The 25,522-nt window shown below is 44.3% G+C and overlaps 3 gene segments (V, D, J or C); 1 reads left to right on the top strand and 2 right to left on the bottom strand.

Moving 5' to 3' along the window:
* Window positions 1-1,155: 1,155 nt before the first annotated feature.
* LOC116321457 lies at window positions 1,156-2,008 on the bottom strand. The segment is given in 2 exon segments: window positions 1,156-1,458; window positions 1,993-2,008. Coding segments are annotated over 2 exon segments (291 nt in total).
* Window positions 2,009-16,916: 14,908 nt separating this feature from the next.
* Window positions 16,917-17,419, top strand: LOC116321460. The segment is given in 2 exon segments: window positions 16,917-16,968; window positions 17,076-17,419. Coding segments are annotated over 2 exon segments (384 nt in total).
* Window positions 17,420-18,444: 1,025 nt separating this feature from the next.
* LOC116321461 lies at window positions 18,445-21,637 on the bottom strand. The segment is given in 2 exon segments: window positions 18,445-18,856; window positions 21,541-21,637. Coding segments are annotated over 2 exon segments (423 nt in total).
* Window positions 21,638-25,522: the final 3,885 nt, after the last annotated feature.

The raw sequence follows: 25,522 nt of genomic DNA, 5'->3' as shown, positions 1-25,522 counted from the left end.
ACACCTCACTTTCATCATTCATCCAATGCACATCAACCGTCTTAACCCCTTTCTTTGTCAGCATTTCTTTTTCTTTCTCACAACTTACTTCATGCCATCTATTCCACATTTTTAACAATTGAGTCAAAGACTGAGTTCTCTCCTTGGCCACCCAGTGGGGCATGCACCACGGTCCATGCCCCGGCCCTTAACTTGGCCATGCTGACCATACTGGAGGATCCGGATCCCATGTTAATCGCTTAAAGCGTCCTTAGCGAGACCTTTCTGCGTTAACGGACCAAAAGTGCTAAAATACCGCTCTGCAGACTCTAAGTAACTCAGCCAACCTCCCGTGAGCCACTGCTCCGGGGGGTATTAGATCCCGCGTCTAGTTAAGATGTCAGGAAACTGCTGCACACTTAAGCCCAGAAAAAAATTTGACTGAGGACTCAGGATTGACATTTTCCCTTGGGGTGATCAGCCGTCTTTGGGGTTGTTCCTCAGTGCCCACACACGGAGCATCCTGTTCGTGACACCAAGCTTGTTGTGGAATTTTGTAAATAAAGTCTGGAACACGGAAAGAGTTGTGGTCAAGCTATTTATTACTGCACGCAGGAGAGCGAACACACACATCAAACATCACCGTTCACAGACATACCAGCTCTGCCCTCCCACATACACAGCTCTCTGTATCTTTTAGTTATAACAGGTTTCTGTCCCATGGGCTGTGGCTGGGCATACGTGCGTGCACGTGGATGCACACACACAGTGCTTTAGCTTTTACGACACATCATAGGGGTTTTACAATGGGGTGTTTCTGTAACTGTTGTCACTAAATAAAAGGCTGCGAGGGGAGGCTGTTTTTTTTTTTAAGTTGCCTGGGACCAGGTACAGAGCTTGTAGATCTGGGATCCTGACCGGACCGGCTTCCCTTGCAAGGTAAAATGGATTGAGCTCTGAGTGTCTTGCTTCATTCATGGTAATGAGTCTCTGAGCTAGTGGGGCCTGCGAGTGCAGACCTAACACTAATGTTAATATTGTAAAGTGTAAATTCAAAGCCAAATGAGTCAAAAGACATGTTTATGAAATATATTTATTATTTTTAAATGTTGAAAAGATCAACTTTATAAAAAACAACAAAACAAAAAGGATTAAATTGAAAGAAGGATCATGAAACCAGTATCAGAGTCAGGTCAGGACTGGGAACACTGGTCTCTCCTCAGTGGCTCTGAGACCAGAGTCTGGCAGCCCTGGGTGGCCTCACAGGTCACAGAGCCCACCTTCATCCAGCGGTCTGCAGGGAGCCTCAGGGTGCTGCTCCAGCTGTAGAGGCCATCATTCTGCAGCACCACGGGGCTCCTGCTCTCCTCCCAGCTGATGCTGCCACTGCCATCCACCTTCCAGGACAGACTCCAGTCTGAGGGGAAGCCCTTGTTGGCCACACACATGATTGTGGCCATTCCCTGCATCAGCTCCTCACTGGAGGGGGGCAACACAATCAGGCTTAGAGGACAGGGAGCACACAGCTGTCAATCAAACCACAGACAGTCGGACACCTTTACTGTAAGAGCTGATTTTCTCCGTTAAGAAGTTTCTGTCAGGTGTTTTTTCTGCTCCACCAGTGATTAACTCACACATTGTTTCACTTCCCTTTAAGAAAGCTCTCATGCATATCAGCACAGAGAGAATCATCACACAGTTTGACCTGAAATATGTTCAAACTACACTGGAAATAAAAGAAGCAGATGTGGCAACATTTAAAAAATACAGTTTAGCTCAAAATCATCAGTTCTGTGTAACTCATCACTTGTTATAGATAAGAAACTCAATGCCCTACTTGAATGATGTGGATTTCAATCATTTCTTTTTCAATCACACTGTCAAATGCCCATCTTTAACTTCTGGAAATAAAATAAGAAGAAGTGACAACAATTATAAAAGATGCTAAGCTACAAAATCATTCCATATAATAAACTACTTACTCTGTTTACAAAACTAAAGACAAGTACTTACCTCATGTGAATTTCAATAGTTGTTTTCTTTACTTCTTACTTTTTGACAATTTTAAATGATATGTTATGTATGTAAAATATGTTAAAATGCTTTATGTATTTAAAATACAAAATATGAGTAACTGTATTCTGTTACAGTTACCGCTTAAAAAGGTGGTATTCAGAAGACAGTTACTTTGTTGAAATAAATGAATTACACAGCGGTCTTTTCCTGTTTCATATGTTGGGCTGTAACATCTTCAGGGCATGAAACAGAAGTCTTTCCAGTCTCACAGGTTGTCCTGTTATTCTACAAAACATATAAAAATGTCAAATAAAAACAGAGATGAATGATTCTGAGCTGCGGTCTTGTTTAACTCCGCCCCTGCATTGACTTCCGAGGTTTAAACAAAATAACCATTAAGAACAAATACCCGCTTCCTTTACTCACCTCTGCTTTTGAACTCCTTCAGGGAGCAACCATCTTCTCAAAACTAGACCTCCGCAGTACTTATCATCTTATCCGAATCTGCCAGGGGGATGAGTGGAAGACGGCGTTCAACACACACCTTGGGCACTTTAAGTATTTGGTGATGCCATTTGGGCTCACAAATGTGCCAGCAGTTTTCCAAGCCATGATAAATGATGTTTTACGGGACCTCATTAATCACTGCGTTTTCATTTATCTAGATGACATCCTCGTGTTTTCTCGGAGCCCAGCTGAACATGTCAAGCACGTGAGAATGGTGTTGCAACGCCTGTTAGAGAATCGGCTATTTCTAAAGGCAGAAAAGTGTGAGTTTGCAGACAATCTCATTTCTGGGGTTCATCATCGAGGAGGGATGGCTGCGGGCAGACCCAGTGAAAGTGAAGGCAGTGGTGGAATGGCCTGAAACCAAGAACCATAAGCAGCTGCAAAAGTTTCTGGGATTTGCCAATTTCTATCGACGGTTTATCCGCAATTTCAGTCAGGTCGCCCTGCCCCTCACCAAACTAACCTCTCCTAAGCAGCCGTTCCAGTGGTCTCCCAGCGCTGAACGAGCTTTTGAGAGACTCAAGCACCTTTTTTCCTCAGCTCCGGTGTTGGTGCAGGCACACCTCAGTCAACCTTTTTTTGTGGAGGTGGATGCTTCAGACGCAGGTGTGGGGGCAATCCTATCCCAACAGTTAAACGCAAAGTTACACCCATGTGCCTTTTTCTCTCGTCTTTTATCTCCTGCAGAGAGCAATTACGACATTGGAGACGGGAGCTCCTTGCCATAAAGTTGGCTCTTGAAGAGTGGCGGCATTGGCTCAAAGGCAGCGAGCATCCGGTGGTAATCTGGACAGATCACAAGAACTTAGCCTACCTCCAAGCAGCCAAAAGACTGAACACCCGGCAGGCCAGGTGGGCTCTATTTTTCACACGGTTTAACTTAACCATCTCTTACAGACCTGGCTTCCGCAATCTCAAAGCGGATGCATTATCACACCAATTCACCCCGGATCTCGACCCAGAAGAAAAGGAGAAACCCATTCTGCCCTCCTCGTGCTTTGTGGGGGCTCTGACCTGGGAGATAGAGAGGATCATCAAGGACGCTCAGCGGTCAGAACCTGATCCAGGCACAGGGCCCGAGGGGAGGATGCTGTTCCCACGGCGGTCCGAAGTAAGGTCCTTCACTAGGCCCATACGGCCAAGTTCGCCTGACACCCAGGTAAAAACCGCACTATTGCCTTTTTGCAACGTTTGTTTTGGTGGCCAACTCTAGGGAAGGATGCTCAGGAGTATGTGGCAGCTTGCCCTGTTTGTGCCCGAAACAAGGTCTCCAGTTCACCTCCTGCTGGTCTCCTTCGTCCATTGCCTCTACCCAGACACCCGTGGTCTCATATCGCACTGGACTTCGTTTCCGGTCTTCCCCCCTCCTCAGGTAACACAGTCATCCTGACCATAATCAATTGCTTCTCAAAGGCTGTTCATTTCTTTGCTCTGCCGAAACTGCCAAGATTCTGACACAGCAGGTGTTCCGTCTCCATGGGGTTCTCCAAGATATTGTGTCCGATCGGGGTCCCCAGTTCACGTCCTGAGTATGGAAGGAGTTTTGTAAGGAACTGGGGGCCCAGGCCAGCTTATCGTCCGGCTTCCACCCTCAAACTAACGGGCAAACGGAACGAGCTAATCAAGAACTCGAAGCGATGCTACGTTGTGTAGTCTCTTCCAACCAGTCATCATGGAGCGATCAACTGGCTTGGATCGAATATGCTCATAATGCTAGCACGTCCGCGGCTACTGGATTTTCCCCGTTTGAGGCCTCCCTGGGGTACCAGCCCCTGCTTCTCTCTGTGTCGGAAGGGGAATTGTTGGTTCCTTCAGTCCAGCACCACATGAGGCGCTGCCAACAGGCATGGCGCGCCACCCGAACCGCTCTGTTGAGGACCGCCAAGCAGAACAAGAGACTAGTGGATCGCCGCCGGGTTCTGGCCCCTGCATACCAGGTCGGGCAACAGGTATGGCTTTCTGCGAAACATGTTCCTCTAAGGGTCGAGTCTAAAAAGCTTGCCCCCGCGCTTTATTGGTCCCTTTTCCATCCAAGCCATATTGAACCCTGTGACTGTCCATTTGTCTCTTCCCCGTTCCATGAGAATTCACAATGTCTTTCATGTGTCCCAGGTGAGGCCCGTCCGGACAAGCCCTTTGTGCCCGCCCTCTGAGCCCCCGCCACCCGCCCGGATTATCGACTGCGCTCCGGCGCATTCCATATCATGAATATTGGATGCCAGGCACCGCAGTAGGGGCTTTCAGTTTTTGGTGGACTGGGAGGGGTACGGTCCGGAAGAGTGTTCTTGGGTGCCACGGGCCGCGATTCTCGATGATGCCATGGTGAGAGACTTCCACTGCGGGCACCCTAATAAGTTTGCTAGGTCGCTGGGAGGCTCCCATTAGAGGGGGGGGGGGGGGGGTACTGTCAGGTCTGACGGTGCCCCGACCGGCAACCTGAGTGTGTGTGTATGTGTGTTCTGTGTGTGTATGTGTGTGTGTATGTGTGGGACTTGCACTGTGGATAACTGTGGATTGGCTTCACTGTAAATGAAGACACTGTTCAACCTTAACGAGAGGTCCGCGTCTGGGTTGACTAACTCACCACCCTTAACAGTCAAATGTCTGTGCATTTATCTTCAGACTGAATTGTTTCCATGTTTCTGTTTTTTAGCATTTAGCAACACTTGGGGTTATATCACAAAGTACTGCCCTGGTTTGATCTTGAAACATTTTCTTGCCTTTCTCAGTCAATGGACATTTTTTTCAAAATGATTGCAGAAAACATCCAATTTAAAAATTCCACACATCCATCAATGTAGGGACGTATCCTAAAACACAAGAGAGAAAACATGTTCATACACTCAAAAATATTTCTATACAAAATATAAATAACATTTCACACCAATTATTTTTTTAATTCATTCACGACCTGATCAAGAAACACAATTTAACTATTCAAAGAATACAAAGGAAATATCATTTCCAAATCAGTCTTTTTGAAATAATTTACAGTCAATATTGTGAAAACTGACTGGTTAATTGATGAACGGCATCGACTATTTGATCCAACTACTTGTTGTTTTCAGTCAGATCATTTCCATAGAGAGGCACTTTGCATTAGCAGCACCATGCTCCAGTGCTCTGGGAGAGTTTATAGTCCTGAGAGTTGAACACTGGATGACTGACAGCTGTCCTTCATCACAACAGAAGCCACAGAAATCCTCCTCATCAAAAACATGACTTTGATCTGCGTCCTCATCTGGACTCTCCTCTGCTGCTGCTTCACAGGTAAAGTCCAGAGAATCAAACTCCTCTCCTCTATCAACATCTGTCCCTCTGAAATGAAGCCCACAAAACCATGAAGCTGCTTTATGTTTTTGTCTCTGTATTCTCAGAGTCCAGAGGACAGATCACAGTGACTCAGCCTGGAGCAGTGAGCTCTGCTGTGGGAGGAACTGTGAACATCAAGTGTAGGACCAGTCACAGGGTAGATGAAAGTGAGGACCTATCTTGGTACCAACAGAAAGATGGAAAAACTCCTAAAATGCTCATATATAATGGTGTCACGCAAGCATCAGGGATTCCAGCTCGTTTTACAGGCAGTGGATCAAATTCTGATTTCACTCTGACCATCAGTGGAGTCCAGGCTGAAGATGCAGCAGTTTATTACTGTCTGGGTGAATTCAATGTTAATAGTCAGCTTGTGTTCACACAGTGAAAAATGGTCATACAAAAACCTCCGTCAGTCAGACTGAACCTGCTGCAGCTGGAAGATACTGCAGAGACTGTTACAGTTCACTGAGGACACACACACACACACACACACACACACACACACACACACACACACACACACACACACACAGACCAATACCCACAGACCAATACCCACTATATATACACACACACAAGGAGACCAGGTAATGACATACAGGTGGGAAACACAGCAGATTCTAATACACAAGACGACTGGAGGATACAAGCTGAACACAGTGACAACAGACACAGACTTTCAAAAAAAAAAAATCCACAACACGAACTCAAGGACACGAACAGGGCACAAGGGGAGGACACAGGATACCAAAATCAGATTAAACTAGAACAGAAGACAATAATCATATTAAACACAAAACGCTGGGTCAATGACCCAGCACCATGACAGCAATAATATACAAATGGTTGGTTAAATTCTCCAAAGGCTTTGTTCTTTTCAACAGAATGTGTAATAACAATCTCACTGTAAGTAAGTAAGTTAGTAAAATGTATTTATATAGCACCTTTCACAGATAAAAAGAAATCACAAAGTGCTTCACAATATAATAAGAAATGAATATAGAACATATAACAATGTAAAACAGAAAAAAACAATGAATTAATTGAAAGCTTGTCTATTTAAAAAATGTGTCTATAATATATCCATACTTTATATTTTGTCTTAACAACAGTTATCTGGTTTGCAACTCTGAGCAAAGAACATCAACTCTGAAACATACAGCACTGACCTTCTTCCATCTGTTCTTCACTTTAAAGAAATGATCTTCTTCGGTTTTAATGTTGATCATTGTTTTCTTGAAACAATTTGAATTTCTGAAATGAAAACTAAAAAGTAAAATATAATTTAGTTATAAAACTGTAGTGCAGACTAGTAGAACAAAAACAGATTTAAATAAAAATTGGAAGATTATTTTGAACATTTTTGTCACAGATATAAAACAAGCCATTAAATCAGCTCATGCTATTGTTGCACTGAAATAAACTGTGCTAGATCCCAAAAAGTTGATTCTGTTCATGTGGATGTAGCGTTTTCAATGGGTTGAAATATTTCGTCACTCATCCAAGTGACTTCTTCAGTCTCAGCTGACTGCAGGTTTCCCCAATTTTATAAACAGTATATTTGCACAAGAACTGAGATGGTCTTTCCATTTAGCCCATCTTTGAATTGAAGAGAGGCCTAAGGGTACATCTTTCACCATCTTACAATTCTGTGATTGCAACCATTCACCAGCTCTCTGTGAATAGTACTCATGGCCATTGATCAGTGGTTGTTGATCAATGGTCATGACAATTTGCATATTAATGATGAATGAACTGACCTCACAGCCCATTGTTTATTCAGTGGGCTGGTTTCAGTCATTGTGCAAATGTACTGTTTATAAGGTTGGGGAAGCCTGCAGTCAGCTGAGACTGAAGAAGTCACTTGGATCAGTGATGAAACGTTTCTCCCACTGAAAATGCTACGTCCAGATGAACAGAATCAACCTTTTGGGATTTAGTTACCTGGATGATTAAGCATGCATCAAGACACAAACTGTCAGGGGTGTGGGAGGAGCAGAATCAAAAGCACACACAGCACTCACTACATTAAAAGAACTGTTTACTACGGCACCCGTTCTACTCCACCCCAACACCACTAAACAATTCATCGTTGAGGTGGATGCGTCCGACACCGGAGTCGGGGCTGTTCTCTCTCAGCGGTCCGGGCCTCAAGGTAAGCTCCAGCCGTGCCCCTACTTCTCTCGCCGGCTCACTCCTACTGAAAGAATTATGATGTAGGAGATAGGGAGCTCTTGGCCATAAAACTAGCTGTGGAGGAGTGGCGCCACTGGCTGGAGGGAGCTGAGCAGCCTTTTCTCATATGGACTGACCATAAGAATCTGATTTATCTTAGGACTGCTAAAAGGTTAAACTCCCGACAAGCCCGCTGGTCTCTGTTTTTTAGCTGCTTTAACTTCACTCTCCCATATCCCCCAGGCTCACGGAATGTCAACCCAGATGCGCTCTCCCGTCAGTACTCCCCAGACACGGAAACATCGTCACCAACCACCATTCTCCCCCCCCCCACCAGTGTGGTGGGCGCCCTCTCCTGGGATGTTGAGGAGGTTACCCGCCAGGCCCTCCCGGGAGACCCTGACCGAGGTACCCCACCGCCCGGACGGCGTTTTGTCCCCACTGCCACCCATGGAACAGTAATTCACTGGATCCACACCACACGTTTTTCATGTCACCCTGGCGTGAGTAGAACCATTGATCTTCTCAAACTACATTTCTGGTGGAAGGCTTTAAGAAAAGATGTGAAGGATTACGTGTCTGTTTGTGCCCACAATAAATTATCCACTAAGCACCCAGCAGGCCTGCTCCACCCGCTCAGCAGGCCTCACCCGCCTTGGTCTCATATTTCATTAGATTTCGTTGCTGGTCTTCCTCGTTCCTCGGGAAAGAGCGTCATCCTCACCATCATTGACCGATTCTTTAAAGCCGCTCACTTCGTTCCGCTAGCAAAATTACCCTCCGCTTCTGACACAGCCCAAGCCCTGATTGAGAACGTTTTCCGACTCCATGGTATTCCCCTCGACATTGTCTCAGACCGAGGCCCGCAGTTTACTTCGCAAGTATGGAGGACCTTTTGTTCCATTCTGGGCGCGAGAGTTAGTTTAAGCTCGGGTTTCCATTCGCAATCTAATGGCCAGACTGAGCAGCTTAATAGTGATGGGATTTCCGGATCTTTTTAGAGAACCAGCTCTTTCGGCTCAGCTCACTAAAAAGAGCCGGCTCTTTCGGCTCCCAACCAGCTCCCAACCGGCTCTTCAGGTTGTTTTGTTGCTTTAATTAATTAATTATCAACAACAATATAAAATTATGCACAAAAGGAATTAGTAATGTAAAAAAACGTGGTTTTCTTTATGTATGTTTATATATATAAATATATATATATAAATATTTATATATAAATATTTATATTTCTAGGGGCCCCTAGAGACGAAATACGTGCAAACTCCAAAGCACTTAGAAATTCCAAAGCACGTACAAACTCCAAAACACATTTCTAGCATTAACTGAACTTCCAAAACAGAGCTACCTAGATCACTTAAATTACACAATCGAATTCATATGTCTATTGTTTTTGTATTAATACACAAACACTCATATATATGTATTCAAATACTTTAAAAAAAACCCCTTAATTTTACCTGTTACTACCACACACCCAATCCGATTGTTGGTACTTCCTGGCTTGTGTAGCCACTAGGTAACAAAAGCTCAACACGGCCCCTAGCATCCTGGAGCACTTCCGTTGTGTTTTGGAGTTTGTACGTGCTCTGGAGTTTGTACATGTTTTGGAGTGTGTACGTGCTCTGGAGTTTGTACATGTTTTGGAGTGTGTATGTGCTTTGTCTCTAGGGGCCACTGTAAATATACTTTTATTTATTCACTCCACATAAAATGTAATAAATGAATTATAAAATACAGAAACCAACTATTTACATTTGTCACGGTTCGGCATGGCAGACCATGGGGGGTGTGAGGAATGAGGACCCAGTCGCGGTGCTCTGTGTATAAACAGTGTGTTTATTTACAGTGGTAAGGAAAATAACAGTAAATCCTCTGTGCACTCCCAACTCCCGTGACGTGTCCTTCTCCCAGTGTCAGTGTCCCTTCTCCCCGCTCCTTGGTGTCTGAGCACCCCGTGCTCGCTGTCCTCTTGTCTCCCTGCTTCTCGTCAAGTCACGCAATGATCCCGCGTCGGAGAGAGCTCCACCACACTCTCAAGTAGCTCCTCCGACGAGGCCTGATCAGCTGCAGGTGTGACATGGTCTTCAGGTGTGGCCAATCACCTGCCAGGGCCACACCCACATACACACACACACACACAGACACATATGCAGGGAGAACGAGGGACAGCAATACAAAATACATATATTATAATATAAGTCCAAAACTGCTCAGGGTCCCTGGGTCGCTCAGACCCAGGACCCTGACAACATTTCATACATTTCAACTTTTAACTACTTAAATTTTCAGCTTTTTCCTTTTAAACAAATGTAAAGTGAAACAACACAAAACACTGCAAACCACAACACAATAAAATGCGCTACGATGCGTAGCATCCCAAAACCCCACCTCCTGGGTCACCTATTTACCCTGGGTGGAATACGCACAGAACTCACTTACCTCGTCTGCCACTGGTTTGTCCCTGTTCGAAGCTTCCCTCAGTTATCAGCCTCCACTTTTCCCTGAAAATGAACTCGATCTCGCAGTCCCCTCCGCACAGCATCATCTCCGGCACTGCCAGCGGGTCTGGCTCAGGGTCCGCCAAGCTCTCAAGCGGACGAAGGAACAGCACACACGCCATGCCAACGGCCATCGCACCCCGCCCCCGAATACCAGCCGGGGCAGAAGGTCTGGCTAGCTTCCAAAAATGTTCCGCTGCATGTGTCATCCCAGAAACTAGCCCCCCGCTTCATCGGCCCGTATGAAGTTGATGCAGTTATTAACCCAGCGGCAGTTCGGCTCAAGCTCCCTGTTTCCTGGCGCATACATCCCACGTTCCACGTTTCCCTGATCAAACCTGTCCGCCACAGCCTATGTGCCCTACGTCCGGGCTCCAGCCTCCCGACCGGCTTATCGACCGTCACCCGGCCTATACAGTCCGGCAGGTCATGGATGTGCACCGGCGCGGGCGTGGGTGGCAGTACCTGGTGGACTGGGAGGGGTACGGTCCTGAGGACCACCTCTGGGTTCCACGGTCCTTCATTCTGGATCTGTCCCTCATCGCTGACTTCCACGCTTCTATCCGCAGGCCGCGGTCCGGTCGGTCGCCAGGGGGCGACCCTTGCGTCTGGATCCTTTGGTGCACGCATGCCAGAGACTTTGCTTTTTATGACTTTTTAATGATCTTCTTTTAACTGTCAACTCAGGTTGTTCTGTTGTTTTAGTACTTTTAGATTTGACTGCCGCCTGTGACACAGTTGATCATTATTCGTTTATCCACACTTGAACATATTGTTGGTCTTAAAGGCTCAGTTTTATCAATGTTTAAACATATCTAACAGAGGTCTTTTTCTCTTATTATTGGGCAATACTACTCTTCCTCTGTCCCTATTTGTTGCGGTGTGCCTCAGGGGTCTGTTTTGAGTCTAACTCTGCTCTCCTTATACATGCTGCCTTTGGGATCTATTTTTAGGAAATACAACACCCCCTTTTACTGTTATGCTGATCACATCCAAATTTACTTCCCCTTGAAACTTGAAAGTTGGCAACACTGCACCCACCCCACCTCCTTTCTTCCTGCTGCTGGCGGCGGTGCCTCTGTGCACCCGAACCCTGAAGAAGCCAGCAATCGAAACATTAGATTCCAGAATCTGATTGTTCAGCCACGTTTCAGGGAAGCACATAATAATAATAAGAATAATAAGAATAAGAACAACTTTATTTATCCCGAGGGAAATTCTTTTGTCATGTACATGCTCAAAGCAGCAGGAGAGACCGAGGAACAGATGAAATAGATATAAGATATACAATATGTACAATGAGAATAGTGTACCGAGGAACAGATGAAATAGATATAAGATATACAATATATACAATAAGAATAGTGTACAGTAATATACAGTAGGATAGTGCAAGACAAATAATCGGATAACTCTGACAAAGTAATATACATAACTATATCCTGGTGAATAAATAACTAAACTATCAGTGCAGGCGGTTCTAGAAAGTGACAAAGTATTGTGCAATAGAATGAAGGGAGTAGCAGCATATGATGGGGGGATGAAAACAAATATTCAATAAGTACTCTTGGGTAATATTGCACGGTCTGGAGGGAACAGAATAACATAGGTAATAGTCTTAGGAGAATCACCTACAGAGTGGGGAAGAGTTAAACAGTCTTATTGCCAATGGTACAAAGGATTTCCTGTGGCGGTCAGTTCTGCATTTCGGGGCAATGAGTCTTTTGCTGCGTTTGCTCTGATGGTCCATCATGGGGGCGTGCATGGGGTGGGAGGGGTTGTCCATGATAGAAAGAAGCTTTTTTAGCATTCTCCTCTCAGACACCTCCTCCAGGTTCTCAAGTCTGACACCCAGGACAGAACCAGCCTTTCTAATCAGTTTGTTCAGCCTGTTGGCATCAGCTGTCTTCACCCCACTTCCCCAGCACACAGCTGCAAAGAACACGACGCTCTCCAACACTGAGTGATAGAACATGGTCAGCATTTTCCTACCAACATTGAAGGACCTGAGCCGCCTCAGTAGGAAAAGCCGACTCTGCCCTTTTTTGTAGATAGCATTGGTGTTCTTGGTCCAGTCCAGTTTACAGTCCAAGTGTACCCCCAGGTACTGGTAGTCCTCAACGATCTCCACGTCAGCCCCTCTGATGGTGACAGGGGTAGGAGGAGGAGCCTGCTTCCTAAAGTCCATAATCAGTTCCTTTGTCTTTGTGATGTTAAGTTGTAGGTGGTTTAGCTCACACCACTCGACAAAGCTGTCCACCACACTCCTGTACTCCTCCTCCTGTCCATCCCTGATACAGCCCACGATGGCAGAGTCATCTGAGAATTTCTGCAGATGGCATGACTGAGACTTGTACCTGAAGTCAGATGTGTAGAGGGTGAAGAGGAAGGGTGATAGGACCATCCCCTGCGGCACCCCTGTGCTGCTCAGAATGTTATCTGAGCGGCAGCTCTTCAGTCGGACATGCTGTGGTCAGCTTGTTAAATAGTCCGTAATCCACCCTACCAGTGGGGCGTCCACCTGCATTTCCGTGAGCTTATTCCCCAGCAGTGATGGTCTGATGGTGTTAAAAGCACTAGAGAAGTCAAAGAACATGACCCTCACAGTGCTCCCAACAATGTCCAGATGAGAATAAGCCTGGTCCAGCAGGTAGATGAGGGCATCCTCCACACCGATACGAGGTTGATAAGCAAACTGCAGGGGGTCCAGCCAAGGCTCCACCAGCAGCGGCAGATGTTTTAGGACGAGTCTCTCCAGCTTCTTCATGACATGTGAGGTCAGAGCCACTGGCCTGTAGTCACTGGGGGTCGATGGGTTGATCTTTTTAGGGACAGGAACCAGGCAGGATTGCTTCCAGAGTGATGGGACTCTCTGCATCTCCAGGCTCATGTTGAAGATCCGTTGTAGAACTCCAGACAGCTGGGAAGCACAGCACCTGAGGGCCCTGCGACTGACACCATCAGGACCAGCAGCTTTGCTGGAGTGGAGTCTGCCCAATTTTTTTTTGATGCCATCTGCTGAGAGGGACAGGGTGAGACAGTCTGAGGGGGCAGGAGAGGGGGGAGGCGAAAGGAGAAGATGGGAAGAGCTGGGTGTGGAGACAGGAGACGCAGGGCAGTCAAACCTATTGAAGTGTAGATTTAGGTTGTTAGCACTTTCGACATCCCCATCCATCCCAACACCTCCCTTTTGTCTCAGGCCAGTGATAGCCCGCATTCCATTCCACACGTCCCTGGTGTTGTTTTCCTGCAGTTTGTTTTCCAGCCTCCGTCTGTAGGACTCTTTACCCTCTGCAATCTGGGCTTTCAGCTCCTTCTGCACCAGTTTCAGCTGATCTCTGTCACCATTTCTGAAAGCTCTTTTTTTCTTGTTCAGGGTTGCTTTGATGTCTTTGGAAACCCAGGGCTTATTGTTGGGGAAGCACAGAATGGTTTTTTTGGGGACTACTGTGTCAACACAGAAGTTGATATAGTCTGTAACACAGCCTGTCAGATTGTCAATATTGTCCTGATTGGAATCAAAAAGAACATCCCAGTCCGTTGACTCAAAGCATCACTGCAGAGTCTCTTCCGACTCCCTTGTCCATGTTGTGACCGTTTTTATGGCTGCAGGTTGTCTCTGAACGGCAGGTCTGTAAAGGGGCTGGAGGTAGACCAGGTTGTGATCAGCCCTGCCCAGAGGAGGGAGAGGGCTGGAGGTGTATGCCTCAGTAGCATTGGCATAAAACAGGTCCAGTGTTTTATTGTCTCTTGTTTTGCAGTCCACATACTGCTTGAATGTAGGTAGAACAGTGGAGAGGTTCGTGTGGTTAAAATCGCCCGTTATAGCCACAAACGCAGAGGGACTACGATTTAGTAGGTCCGCTGTCGCAGAGCTGATGACGTCATACGCCTGCGCCGCGTTGGCATCAGGAGCGATGTAAACAATGACGATAATGGCGAGGGAAAACTCACGCGGTAAATAATATGGTCGAAGACCGACTGCTAACAGTTCGATGTGTTTGTTACACACAGCCATCCTCACCTTAACGTGACTGGGGGAACACCAGCGGTTGTTAAAATAGAGAGCGAGTCCTCCTCCCCTCTTCTTCTCGCTACTGCCTGGGTCCCTGTCCGCTCTCACACACGTAAATCCGTTTATATCCACCACCTGGTCCGGGATGTTTTTGTGCAGCCATGTCTCCGTGAAACACATAACACTGCATTCTCGGAAAACTTTCTCTGTCCTTGTTAGCGTCGCGATCTCCTCCATCTTATTAACCAGCGATCTGACATTGCCAGTCACCACAGACGGGAGAGCAGGACGGAATCTTTTCCTCCTCAGTCTTCGCGTTTTCCCCGCTCTGCAGCCGCGGTAGTTCCTCTTGATCACCGCGGGGATCTCATGCTGAACACCGGCATGGCTGTGCTGTCTTAGCCCCAGCAGCTGGTCCCAGCTATAGACAAAGGGGCAGCGTGGCGTCGCGGGACTAATAATACGGGACTCTCTATACTCTCTCTGTCATGAACTAGCTGTGTGCAGGCAGATGAGGACCCAAATGCAAAATTCACAGAGACAAAAGCTGAACTCAAAATCTCTGCTTTATTGCAGGCTTCACAAAGAAAGAGAACTAAAGAGAGAACTGGGAATGCTAAACTGAGGACCGAGGGAACACAGAGAAGGGCACACAGGTTCAGGGAAGAGACATTGACGACGTGACACTGAACTGAGGGAGACGTGGACATAAATACACAGAGGGTTAACGAGGGAAGTGGGAGCACACGGGGAACACAGCTGACACTGATAACCATAACGAGACATGGCAGGAGCAAACACAACACTGACGCACACTGATGGGAGACTATCAAAGTAAAACAGGAAGCACACAGAGGCAGAGGGGGAGAGAGAGCACTGGGAGAGCACAGACATAACGGGCTGGGGAAAACATGGTATAAAACACAAGGAGGTGAAACGAGGACTCACAGATACACAGAGGGGGCACACAGGGGGTAAAGTCATGAGGGGAAATAAAATAAGCAACATCTTAACAGAACAACCTAGGAACCATGGCATAAATAAAGAACAAAATACAAAAACACACGAAAACTAAGAATGCTCGGTCAACATGACCCATGATCATGACACTCTCTGAGTCCAGGTGAGCATTCATTCATTTCAGCTCATCCATTTTATTCCCTAGGGGCCTTACGTTCCCCATATGACTGCCGGTGTTGTGCCAAAAAATTATTGTCTCCTAAAAACTGATTGCTCGAATTTAAACTGCTATAAATAACTTGTTGGTCTATAACATATGACACATATATCAAATGCATTCCTCATGAATAATATCAAGTCATAGCCACAAATAACATTCCTGTAGAAGCCACAATCAGTTTTGGGAAGTGACTTTTATATATCTTTATGTATCCAGTTAAAAAAAAGAAATCTAGTTAACATTAAAAATGTCTTTTTTTGGAGTAATCTGGCCAAGAGGACAACAGAAATTGCAACAAATATAACAATAGTTCTGTAAACATATTTTAAGTGGACAAAAAGGACCGGATTACTTACAATGTAAGTGCGATAACACAGAGTTATAAAGATATTTCAAAAACAGGTAATTTAAATTTTTTATATATATATCCCCTTTGTAATCTCTGTTCACTGAAATCTATTTACCAACATACATAAAGATATTACATATAAAAGTAACACGGAAACACTGGAAATCACCTTTTGGCAGGCGATCACACAGGGTTTAAAACTCATTCTCTTCAATCTCTGTTTAACCCCAGCTTGACAGCCCCAAGTTCTCCTAATTAGTTCCTTGGGTATTGAAGGCTTTTCAGCGGAAGATATAATAGGTGTTCTCAGTGCAAGGAGCTGATCACACGTGTAAACAATGCCAGCCATGCAGCCGACTCGGCTTGTGGTCATCATGAAAAGTTTGAGTGTGAAAAGAGTGTCAAAAAAAGAATAGAAAACAAAAACATTGAAACAAAAAAGAAACATTTAAAGATTAAAAAGAAAAGGAAAAAAGCAACAGAAACGCAAAAGACACTCAGGAATGTTATGAAGACGGGGAGCTGCTACAACAGGCTGCCACTAGGACAGTGCCATCTTGAATATGTTCATATCATCATTCATTTAATCTTCTTATTTGTCAATCAAATTATTTCTTCTGTACTGAGAAAAAAATGTAAAGCTTTGGGAATAACATTTTTAATTTCATATGCTAACAATTAAAAAAGCAAAACTCGACAAAGAACAAATAATCACATGTACTTAATTGAGATCATTTCCATAGAGAGGCACTTTGCATCAGCAGCACCATGCTCCAGTGCTCTGGGAGAGTTTATAGTCCTGAGAGTTGAACACTGGATGACTGACAGCTGTCCTTCATCACAACAGAAGCCACAGAAATCCTCCTCATCAAAAACATGACTTTGATCTGCGTCCTCATCTGGACTCTCCTCTGCTGCTGCTTCACAGGTAAAGTCCAGAGAATCAAACTCCTCTCCTCTATCAACATCTGTCCCTCTGAAATGAAGCCCACAAAACCATGAAGCTGCTTTATGTTTTTGTCTCTGTATCCTCAGAGTCCAGAGGACAGATCACAGTGACTCAGCCTGGAGCAGAGAGCTCTGCTGTGGGAGGATCTGTGAGCATCAAGTGTAGGACCAGTCAGAATGTTTTTGTTCAAAGCAACTCTCACTGTTTAGCCTGGTTCCAACAGAAAGATGAAAAACCTCCCAAACGGTTCATTTACTACACTAGCACCAGAGATTCAGGGATTCCAGCTCGTTTTACAGGCAGTGGATCAAACTCTGACTTCACTCTGACCATCAGTGGAGTCCAGGCTGAAGATGCAGCAATTTATTATTGTCAGAGTTATCACTACATCATCAATCAAGGTGTGTTCACACAGTGAAAAACAGTCGTACAAAAACCTCCTTCGCTCAGACTGAACAGAAACTGAAGTGATTGCTGCAGCTGGAAGATACTGCAGAGACTGATACAGTTCACTGAGGACACACACATACAAACACACACACACACGCAAATAAATTTTCTCTCAAAGACATTAAGGACAAATTTGTGCTTCATTAACTAAAGAAAAAAAGTGGGCCAGTAAAAGAAACCAAGATCAGTCTTACTAATGACCTTTTACCTTCAAAGTGGAAAAAAGACACTAAATCTATATCAAGCCATAAAAATCTGAAGACAAACATCTGGAAATGTTCCTGATCAGCGAGGATCACAATAAAAACCATTCACCTGTGAATCACAGATTTTACTGTAAACATATCATCAAACATGGATATGACAAGGTGTTTTCATTTTTTGAATATTTGTTCATGTCATCATTCATTTAATCTTCTCCTTGTTCGTCAATGAAATTAAAACTTTGTACTTCAGATTCTTTCTAATCACTCCTTGTATTCATTGACTCTCCTGTCTGTGAGTTCTCCTCAGAACAAACAGCTCATAAGAGACACTAAAGACTCTTTCTTCTTTAGACTTGCTTTGTAGTCTGGTGAGACTGTTTCCGTGGTAACCAGGCCCCAGCATTGCTTCATTTACCAGTCTGTCTGGTACAGGTGAGCAACACCAACAACAACCTAACACACAGATTCATGTAACTTTGAACAAACATAAAAATTACCTGTACAATTTTAAAACTCCTTTTTCAGCTTTTGCAAAATGCAGATCTCCTTAATGGTTCTTTCAGCCTGTGTTTTATTTTACCAGTGTAAAATAAAGACATCATGTTGGAGTGCAGAGTTGGTCTAACTTCACATAAATGAGAAACAAAAATATATTCCTAATTCATGAAGGTTTCTATAGACATTTTATTGTATTGAATAAAATAAAATGTCTGATTCAACCAAAATTCACTTTGCAAAACATCTTTATTACCTAAAACATGAATGTTGTCATTATGAGAAAGAAAATAGCAGTTTTAGTCTTTATTTGTTCTTAAAAAAGAAAGATGGAGAGACAGTTACAGAGTTGAGAATGAGAGCATTAAACCAGTATCAGGTTGAGTCAGGTCAGGACTGGGAACACTGGACTCTCCTCAGTGGCTCTGAGACCATAGTCTGGCAGCCCTGGGTGGCCTCACAGGTCACAGAGCCCACCTTCATCCAGCGGTCTGCAGGGAGCCTCAGGGTGCTGCTCCAGCTGTAGAGGCCGTCATTCTGCAGCACCACGGGGCTCCTGCTCTCCTCCCAGCTGATGCTGCCACTGCCATCCACCTTCCAGGACAGACTCCAGTCTGAGGGGAAGCCCTTGTTGGCCAGACATGTGATTGTTGCAGTCCCCTGCTGTAGCTCCTCACTGGAGGGGGGCGACACTGTCAGGACGGGACGGGTATCACCTAGGAGACACCAATCAGCTTAGAGCACAGGGAGCACACAGCTGTCAATCAAACCACAGACAGTCGGACACCTTTACTGTAAGAGCTGATTTTCTCCGTTAAGAAGTTTCTGTCAGGTGTTTTTTCTGCTCCACCAGTCATTAACTCACACATTGTTTCACTTCCCTTTAAGAAAGCTCTCATGCATATCAGCACAGAGAAAATCATCACACAGTTTGACCTGAAATATGTTCAAACTACACTGGAAATAAAAGAAGCAGATGTGGCAACATTTACAAAACAAGTTTAAAATCACAAATAGTTTGTGACTTGCATTAATATTAACTGGAAACAAAGAAATAGTACATATATTAAGTGACACATAATGCTCTTCATGTATATATAAATTAATTTTTAAAGTTCACATAAACTCATCGCAATTTCAATCAATACTTGACCGTTCTTCTTCTTTACATTATTGTTTGATTTTTTTCCAGTTTTTATTTCACTTAAATGTAGACATAACATTTTGATAGTGACCCAGAAAGAATAATAAGAGTAATATTAAAACTAACTAGCTGCCGCCATTGTTGGAAACTGAGCTGGACTGTGCTATGAATTCTGGGACAGAGCTACTTCTTCTTCTTCGGGGTTTAACGGCAGCTGGCATCCTTGTACATGCAGTGCTGCCATCTTCTGTTTCAGTCCGTTATAACACTTTTAAATCCTACTACTTATTCCTGCGTCGTTTGTGATCTTACAAAACTTCAAACGACGCGTCCACTATTAAATCAGTCGTCGACGATCGTCGACGTAATTGTGACTAGTCGACTAATCGTGGCAGCCCTAATTTGCTTCTTTAATGACTTCGTACATAGCTATCACGTTGAACTGACATCAATGAACTGGAGTGTAACCAGAAGAAACACATTAAAAAAACTCTTAATGGATTGTCATATAATCAGCAGGTAAGTATAGTTAGGCAGTAACACAAAAAAGTATCAAAAATAAGTAACAAAATAAGTATCCTGTAAATATACAATCTGATATTAATACAACGAAAAATAAGCAAGTAGTGGGTGAGCGACACTTGTATCATTAGCTTCGACTTATAACTACTGCACTTCAAAGAAGGTACAAAATAATGTCACAAAACACCCTAATATTAATTGCCTAATATACAAAGAGCGGACAGAACAGACCTGCACAGCTTCTGTTTTAAACACTTGATGTACTCAGCTGCATGAAGAGCACATTTGATTTTCTCTGACACAATTAAATAAAACCCGATGAAGGTCAAAGGTTGTCACTTGTATGTCAAACTACAAACTTGTGATCTGGAATTCTTTCACTTTTTTGCAGATAGTGTTATTTATCATAAAGTGATTCAGAGTTATTCATACCAGAGTAAACAGAGAGGGTAATATATTTTTAAATATATAACTTTCTACAGGACTAAATATAATTTCTTTATGTAAATGTCTGGAGCCTCTGGGGAGTATCCGAGTATTTATAACATTACACAAAGCAAAGGTCTTCATCACAGTCTTCATTAAATGCTTTGTTTATTCACATTCTGAGGTGGGCCTATGGTGGAGCTCTGAAAATTTCCCTGTGAGGGAGCCGCTGATGAAGGTTATGAGTCCTGCTTGATCAATGCCATGAGCTTCCTTCAGTCTTCCTGGTGTTTCTTAAATCATGCCTCTCTCATTGGGTCAACAGAACGTCTGGCACAGGACAGCTGTGATGAAAGAAAGGGAAGAGGTTTCTCCAAACCTCTGGATCCAGGAAACCCAGCATGGTCCTTATGGTCTCCCTCACTAGTTTCTCCCCAGGGTGAATGTAGCTGTTGATATAATATGGACTCTAATTTTAAATTAAAAGAACAAACTAGTCTACACTACTGAAACTTTCTGCTGCTGTTTTTAAAGTTTCTATGTTATCAGGCTGTAGAGTGTTCTGAAGATTTAAACAGTTTTAGATCCATTACATTCACAGTCTTATGTTAACCAACCATCACCAACAACGATGAGTCTAAATACAGAGAGGAGGTAGAACACCTGGTGGACTGGTGTCAGAATAACAACCTGTCTCTAAATGTTCAGAAGACTAAAGAGATGGTTGTTAACTTCAGGAAGACCTCAATGGCCCACACCCCACTGCACATCAACGGATCTGCTGTTGAGATGGTCAACAGTGTGAAGTTCCTGGGTGTGCACATATCAGCTGACCTCTCCTGGAACCTGAATACCACCACCATCATGAAGAAAGCCCAACAACGTCCACTTTCTTAGGAAACTGAAGAAGGCCAGTGTTCCTCCTCCTATCCTCACATAATTTTACCGGGGAACCATTGAGAGCGTCCTCTGCTGCTACATCAGTATCTGGTACGGGAACTGCACCCTAGCTGAAAAGACGTCTTTGCAGCGGATAGTGAGGACAGCAGGGAGGATCATTGAAGGCCCTCTCACATCCATATCCCAACTCTATGACAGACACGTCATCTGACGTGCGAACAGCATAGTGAAGGACACTTTCCACCCCTCACATGCACTGTTCTCACTCCTTCCATCTTGCAGACAGTTTTGCAGCATTAAAACTGTAACGACCAGACACTTCAAGTGCTTCTTCCCCCAAGCAGTCCGAGCCATCAACTCACTACCACCAAAGGACTGATATACACATACACCTCTACAAACACCTACAATACTCGTCAAAGGACTCAAAAATAACAAAAAACCTCCACAAATCCACTACAAACTGGTCCTGGGAACGATACACAGACACGGTGAGCTCATACATCACCAAATGCATTGATGATGTTACACAAATGAAAAGTATGACAACTCGAGCCAACCGGAAGCCATGGCTAACAGGAGATGTCCACAGGTTGCTGAAGGCCAGAGACAAGGCCGTCAGAGCTGGGAATGAAATAGGCCTGAGAACAGCGAGAGCCAACCTGTCCCGTGGCATCAGGACAGCGAAACAGGACTACACACACAAGATAACCTCACACTTCAATGATAGCAAGGACGCACGAAGCCTATGGCAAGGCATCCAGGCTATCACAGACTACAAGCCTGCAGCGCGTAGCTGTGAGAGCGACACCACTCTGCTCAACAACCTGAACAGCTTCTTTGCACGATTTGAAGCACAGAACAACACACGCCCACAGAAAACACCACCACCTCCACACGACCAGCCTCTGTGCCTGTCTGCTGCCAGCGTGAAGAGGACACTCATCACCATCAACGCCCGGAAAGCAGCGGGTCCAGATAACATCCCTGGTAGTGTGCTGAAAGACTCATGCAGAGGAGCTGAAGGATGTCTTCACAGACATCTTTAACATCTCCCTGAGGCAAGCCACTGTCCCATCATGCTTCAAGACTGCCACCATCATACCTGTGCCAAAGAAACCATCCCCAGCCTGTTTCAATGACTACCGCCCCGTGGCACTGACACCCATTATTATGAAGTGCTTTGAACGACTAGTCATGTCACACATCAAATCCACCCTACCTCCCACCCTGGACCCATACCAGTTTGCATACAGAGCGAAACGATCCACAGAGGATGCAATCTGCTCTGCCCTCCACCCAGCCCTAACTCATCTGGACAAGAAAGACTCATATGTGAGAATGCTGTTCATAGACTTCAGCTCAGCATTCAACACCATAATACCACAACAACTCATCTGTAAACTGGACGGACTGGGCCTCAGCACCTCCCTCTGCAACTGGCTGCTGGATTTCCTCAGCCAGAGGCCTCAAGTGGTGCGTGTGGGCAACAAGGTCTCAAACAGCATCACCCTGAGCACGGGGGCTCCAAAAGGCTGTGTGCTCAGTCCTCTGCTCTTCACCCTGCTGACACATGACTGCACACCAACCTACAGCTCCAACCACCTTGTGAAGTTTGCGGACGACACAACGCTGGTGGGGCTCATCACCAAGGGCGATGAGACCCACTACAGGAAAGAGGTTGAGCTCCTGACCACGTGGTGCAGAGACAACAACCTCCTGCTAAATGTTAGCAAGACCAAGGAGGTTATTGTCAACTTCAGAGAGGCCACACCTGTCACCCCCATTGACCATCGACGGCGCTGTGGTGGAGAGGGTGAGCAGCACCAAGTTCCTGGGGGTGCACATCAGTGAGGACCTCTCCTGGCCACCAACACAGCATCACTGGCCAAGAAAGCACAACAGCGCCTCTCAAGCGGGCAAGTGCTCCACCACCCATCCTGACCACATTCTACAGAGGAACCATTGAAAGCATCCTTTCCAGCTGCATCACTGTGTGGGGCGGTAGCTGCACTGACTATAACAGGAAAGCTCTACAACGCATTGTGAGAACAGCTGAGAGGATAGTTGGTGTACCACTCCCCTCCCTGCAAGACATCTACACCACCCGCCTCACCCGCAAAGCCATCACAATTGTCAACGGTGCAACCCACCCCGCGCACTGTCTGTTCAGCCTCCTGAGCTGAACATTCCTGACTGGAAACAACTACCTCTGCATTGCAATTGCACACACCTGCTGCTATATATTTTTAGCATTTTTCTTAGCAATATTTATATTATTTATATTACTATTACTGCTGCTACAGTCTTATGCTGCATTAAAACAAAAACCCTTACCAACCACAACCTGGGACTACCTCAAGTAGACTAGTACACTACTTTCCAGGGCACACTGTTGGAACACTTTATTATATGTTAGGTCCTGTCTTGTTCAACCCGTTCTCACTCCCGACGCGTAAAATACTGACGATTTGTCACGTCCCTTAACTTCTCATGCTGACGCTGAAGGTACCCTTCCACATTTTTATGCGACGCTGTGGGTTGTCAATTCATTCCAATATGAACCCGCTCTCGGCGATCAGAGACGCTTCGAGCAGAGGCTCCAGCCATCCATTTACTCCAATAATAACCCCGTCACGGCGAAACGTGATGCCTTGAAGTACAATCTAACTGGAAAACCGGGGACCCTCTCCACTAACGGGTTTTTCTCCCTAATTTAATGCTTTCTTTTAATGACATCGTTAACATTTCTCAACAAAAATACATGAAAGTAACACTGATAATTCAACAATAAAATCGCTTCATTTTCCAAAGTGATTCACGATCTGAAAGTGCGCAGATTTAACGTACATAATCCTTGGTTGGGTTTATTATTTTTATTTCACACGTAAAACACATTTATAGTTTTATTCACCACTCCTGTTAGTTTTGGATGCGCTCGGCTCCAACCAATCAGACCAATTTACGCTAACGGCGCACTAATCCAGTAACTGCACACTACCCATAAGCCTCAAGCACCGTTGCTATGGAAATGAAGATAATCAACAGCTTGGTGCTACCCGTTATTCCATTATTTACTCTAAAATAATAACCAGCGATAATACGAAAATAAACTGGCCCAGTGTTTAATTATGTAATTACAAATTGCAAATGTTATTTTTTTTATTTTATTTTATTTTTTGCAATATTTATCTACAGCGTGCCTTTAGCGACACGTCAACAGATCTTAAGCAAGGCGATTGGATGGTTTTTACTGCAATGCATCTTGGGAGTCGTAGTAAATGGATCTTTCAACTCACGGTCCTGCAGCGAATTTTTCGACTTAGCTAGGTAAGTTGTGATAAACTGTGGGTAATTTGCATGTTACTGAAATATTAATCAGCTGATATTAAACTTGAAATGTTTTCACAGAGCAGTCTGTGTACCAAGAGAACTACTTCTGCAAAAGTTTATTTAATTTTTTTTGCGACGTATTCTCATGTGTAAGACACTTGCTTGGCCACCCAGCTAATGTTAGTACTGCTCTATTTTAGCAATGTATCTTTTCTCTAATTAATTAATTTTTTTAACCCTATTCTCGTAATTAACTCAATATTAACGACTTTAATCTCGTAATTGATTTTTTTTTCTAAATATGGTGTAATACTGCCTCGTAATACAAGTTATTTCTTTGGTCACAAATTATTTTTGTAACCATTTCACCAAAACAGACCTGAAATAATCCCTACATGTTCCATTTTCATTTGCAGAAATTACAAAGCCAAAAAACCAAACCATGCCCTTCCTGTCAGGCTCCAAACACCTGCAACAGGAAGACATGCAGTGGATGCCTGGGCAGCCTGAACGTAAAGGAGGGATTGAAAGAAAAACAAGAGCAGCAACTGGGCTGCCTCTGTTAAAATAAAAAAAAAACAGAAATGCGAGCAGGGTGGTTAATTCAGCCCAGTTATCAGTAAGGTCAGATCTAATAAGTGGTTCTTTATTAGTCACAGTTGTCAATGTTTTCTTGTATATCATGAAGTAAGAAACTAACAAGACATGTATATACACATAAAATATTTATTTATAAAAGAGCATAAATAAAAAAGTTTTTCACATCAGAATAACATCATCACACTAAAGACATCAAACTAGAAAAAACTATTTTTATTTAAGCTACTTCTGATTTCTAATTTAATCGGCTATTAACAGAGAGACAAAACATTTCAAGATGGATTTTATCATTAATTTACAGGTTTGGTTACCATAATTACTTTTTAACTATTTACAACAATAAAACACCAAAGATGTGAAACTTAAAGGTTTGTTATAAATCAGTTTGCTTACATGAAAGACTGGCTGCATATGTTTTTCTTTGTTGTTCTTGCAGGTTTCAAAACTACATGCCCTG

Source organism: Oreochromis aureus, linkage group 22, assembly GCF_013358895.1.
Source record: "Oreochromis aureus strain Israel breed Guangdong linkage group 22, ZZ_aureus, whole genome shotgun sequence".
NCBI lineage: Eukaryota > Metazoa > Chordata > Actinopteri > Cichliformes > Cichlidae > Oreochromis > Oreochromis aureus.
The sequence above is the reverse complement of the archived record's forward strand: the minus strand, read 5'-3'. Positions and strand labels throughout refer to the sequence as shown.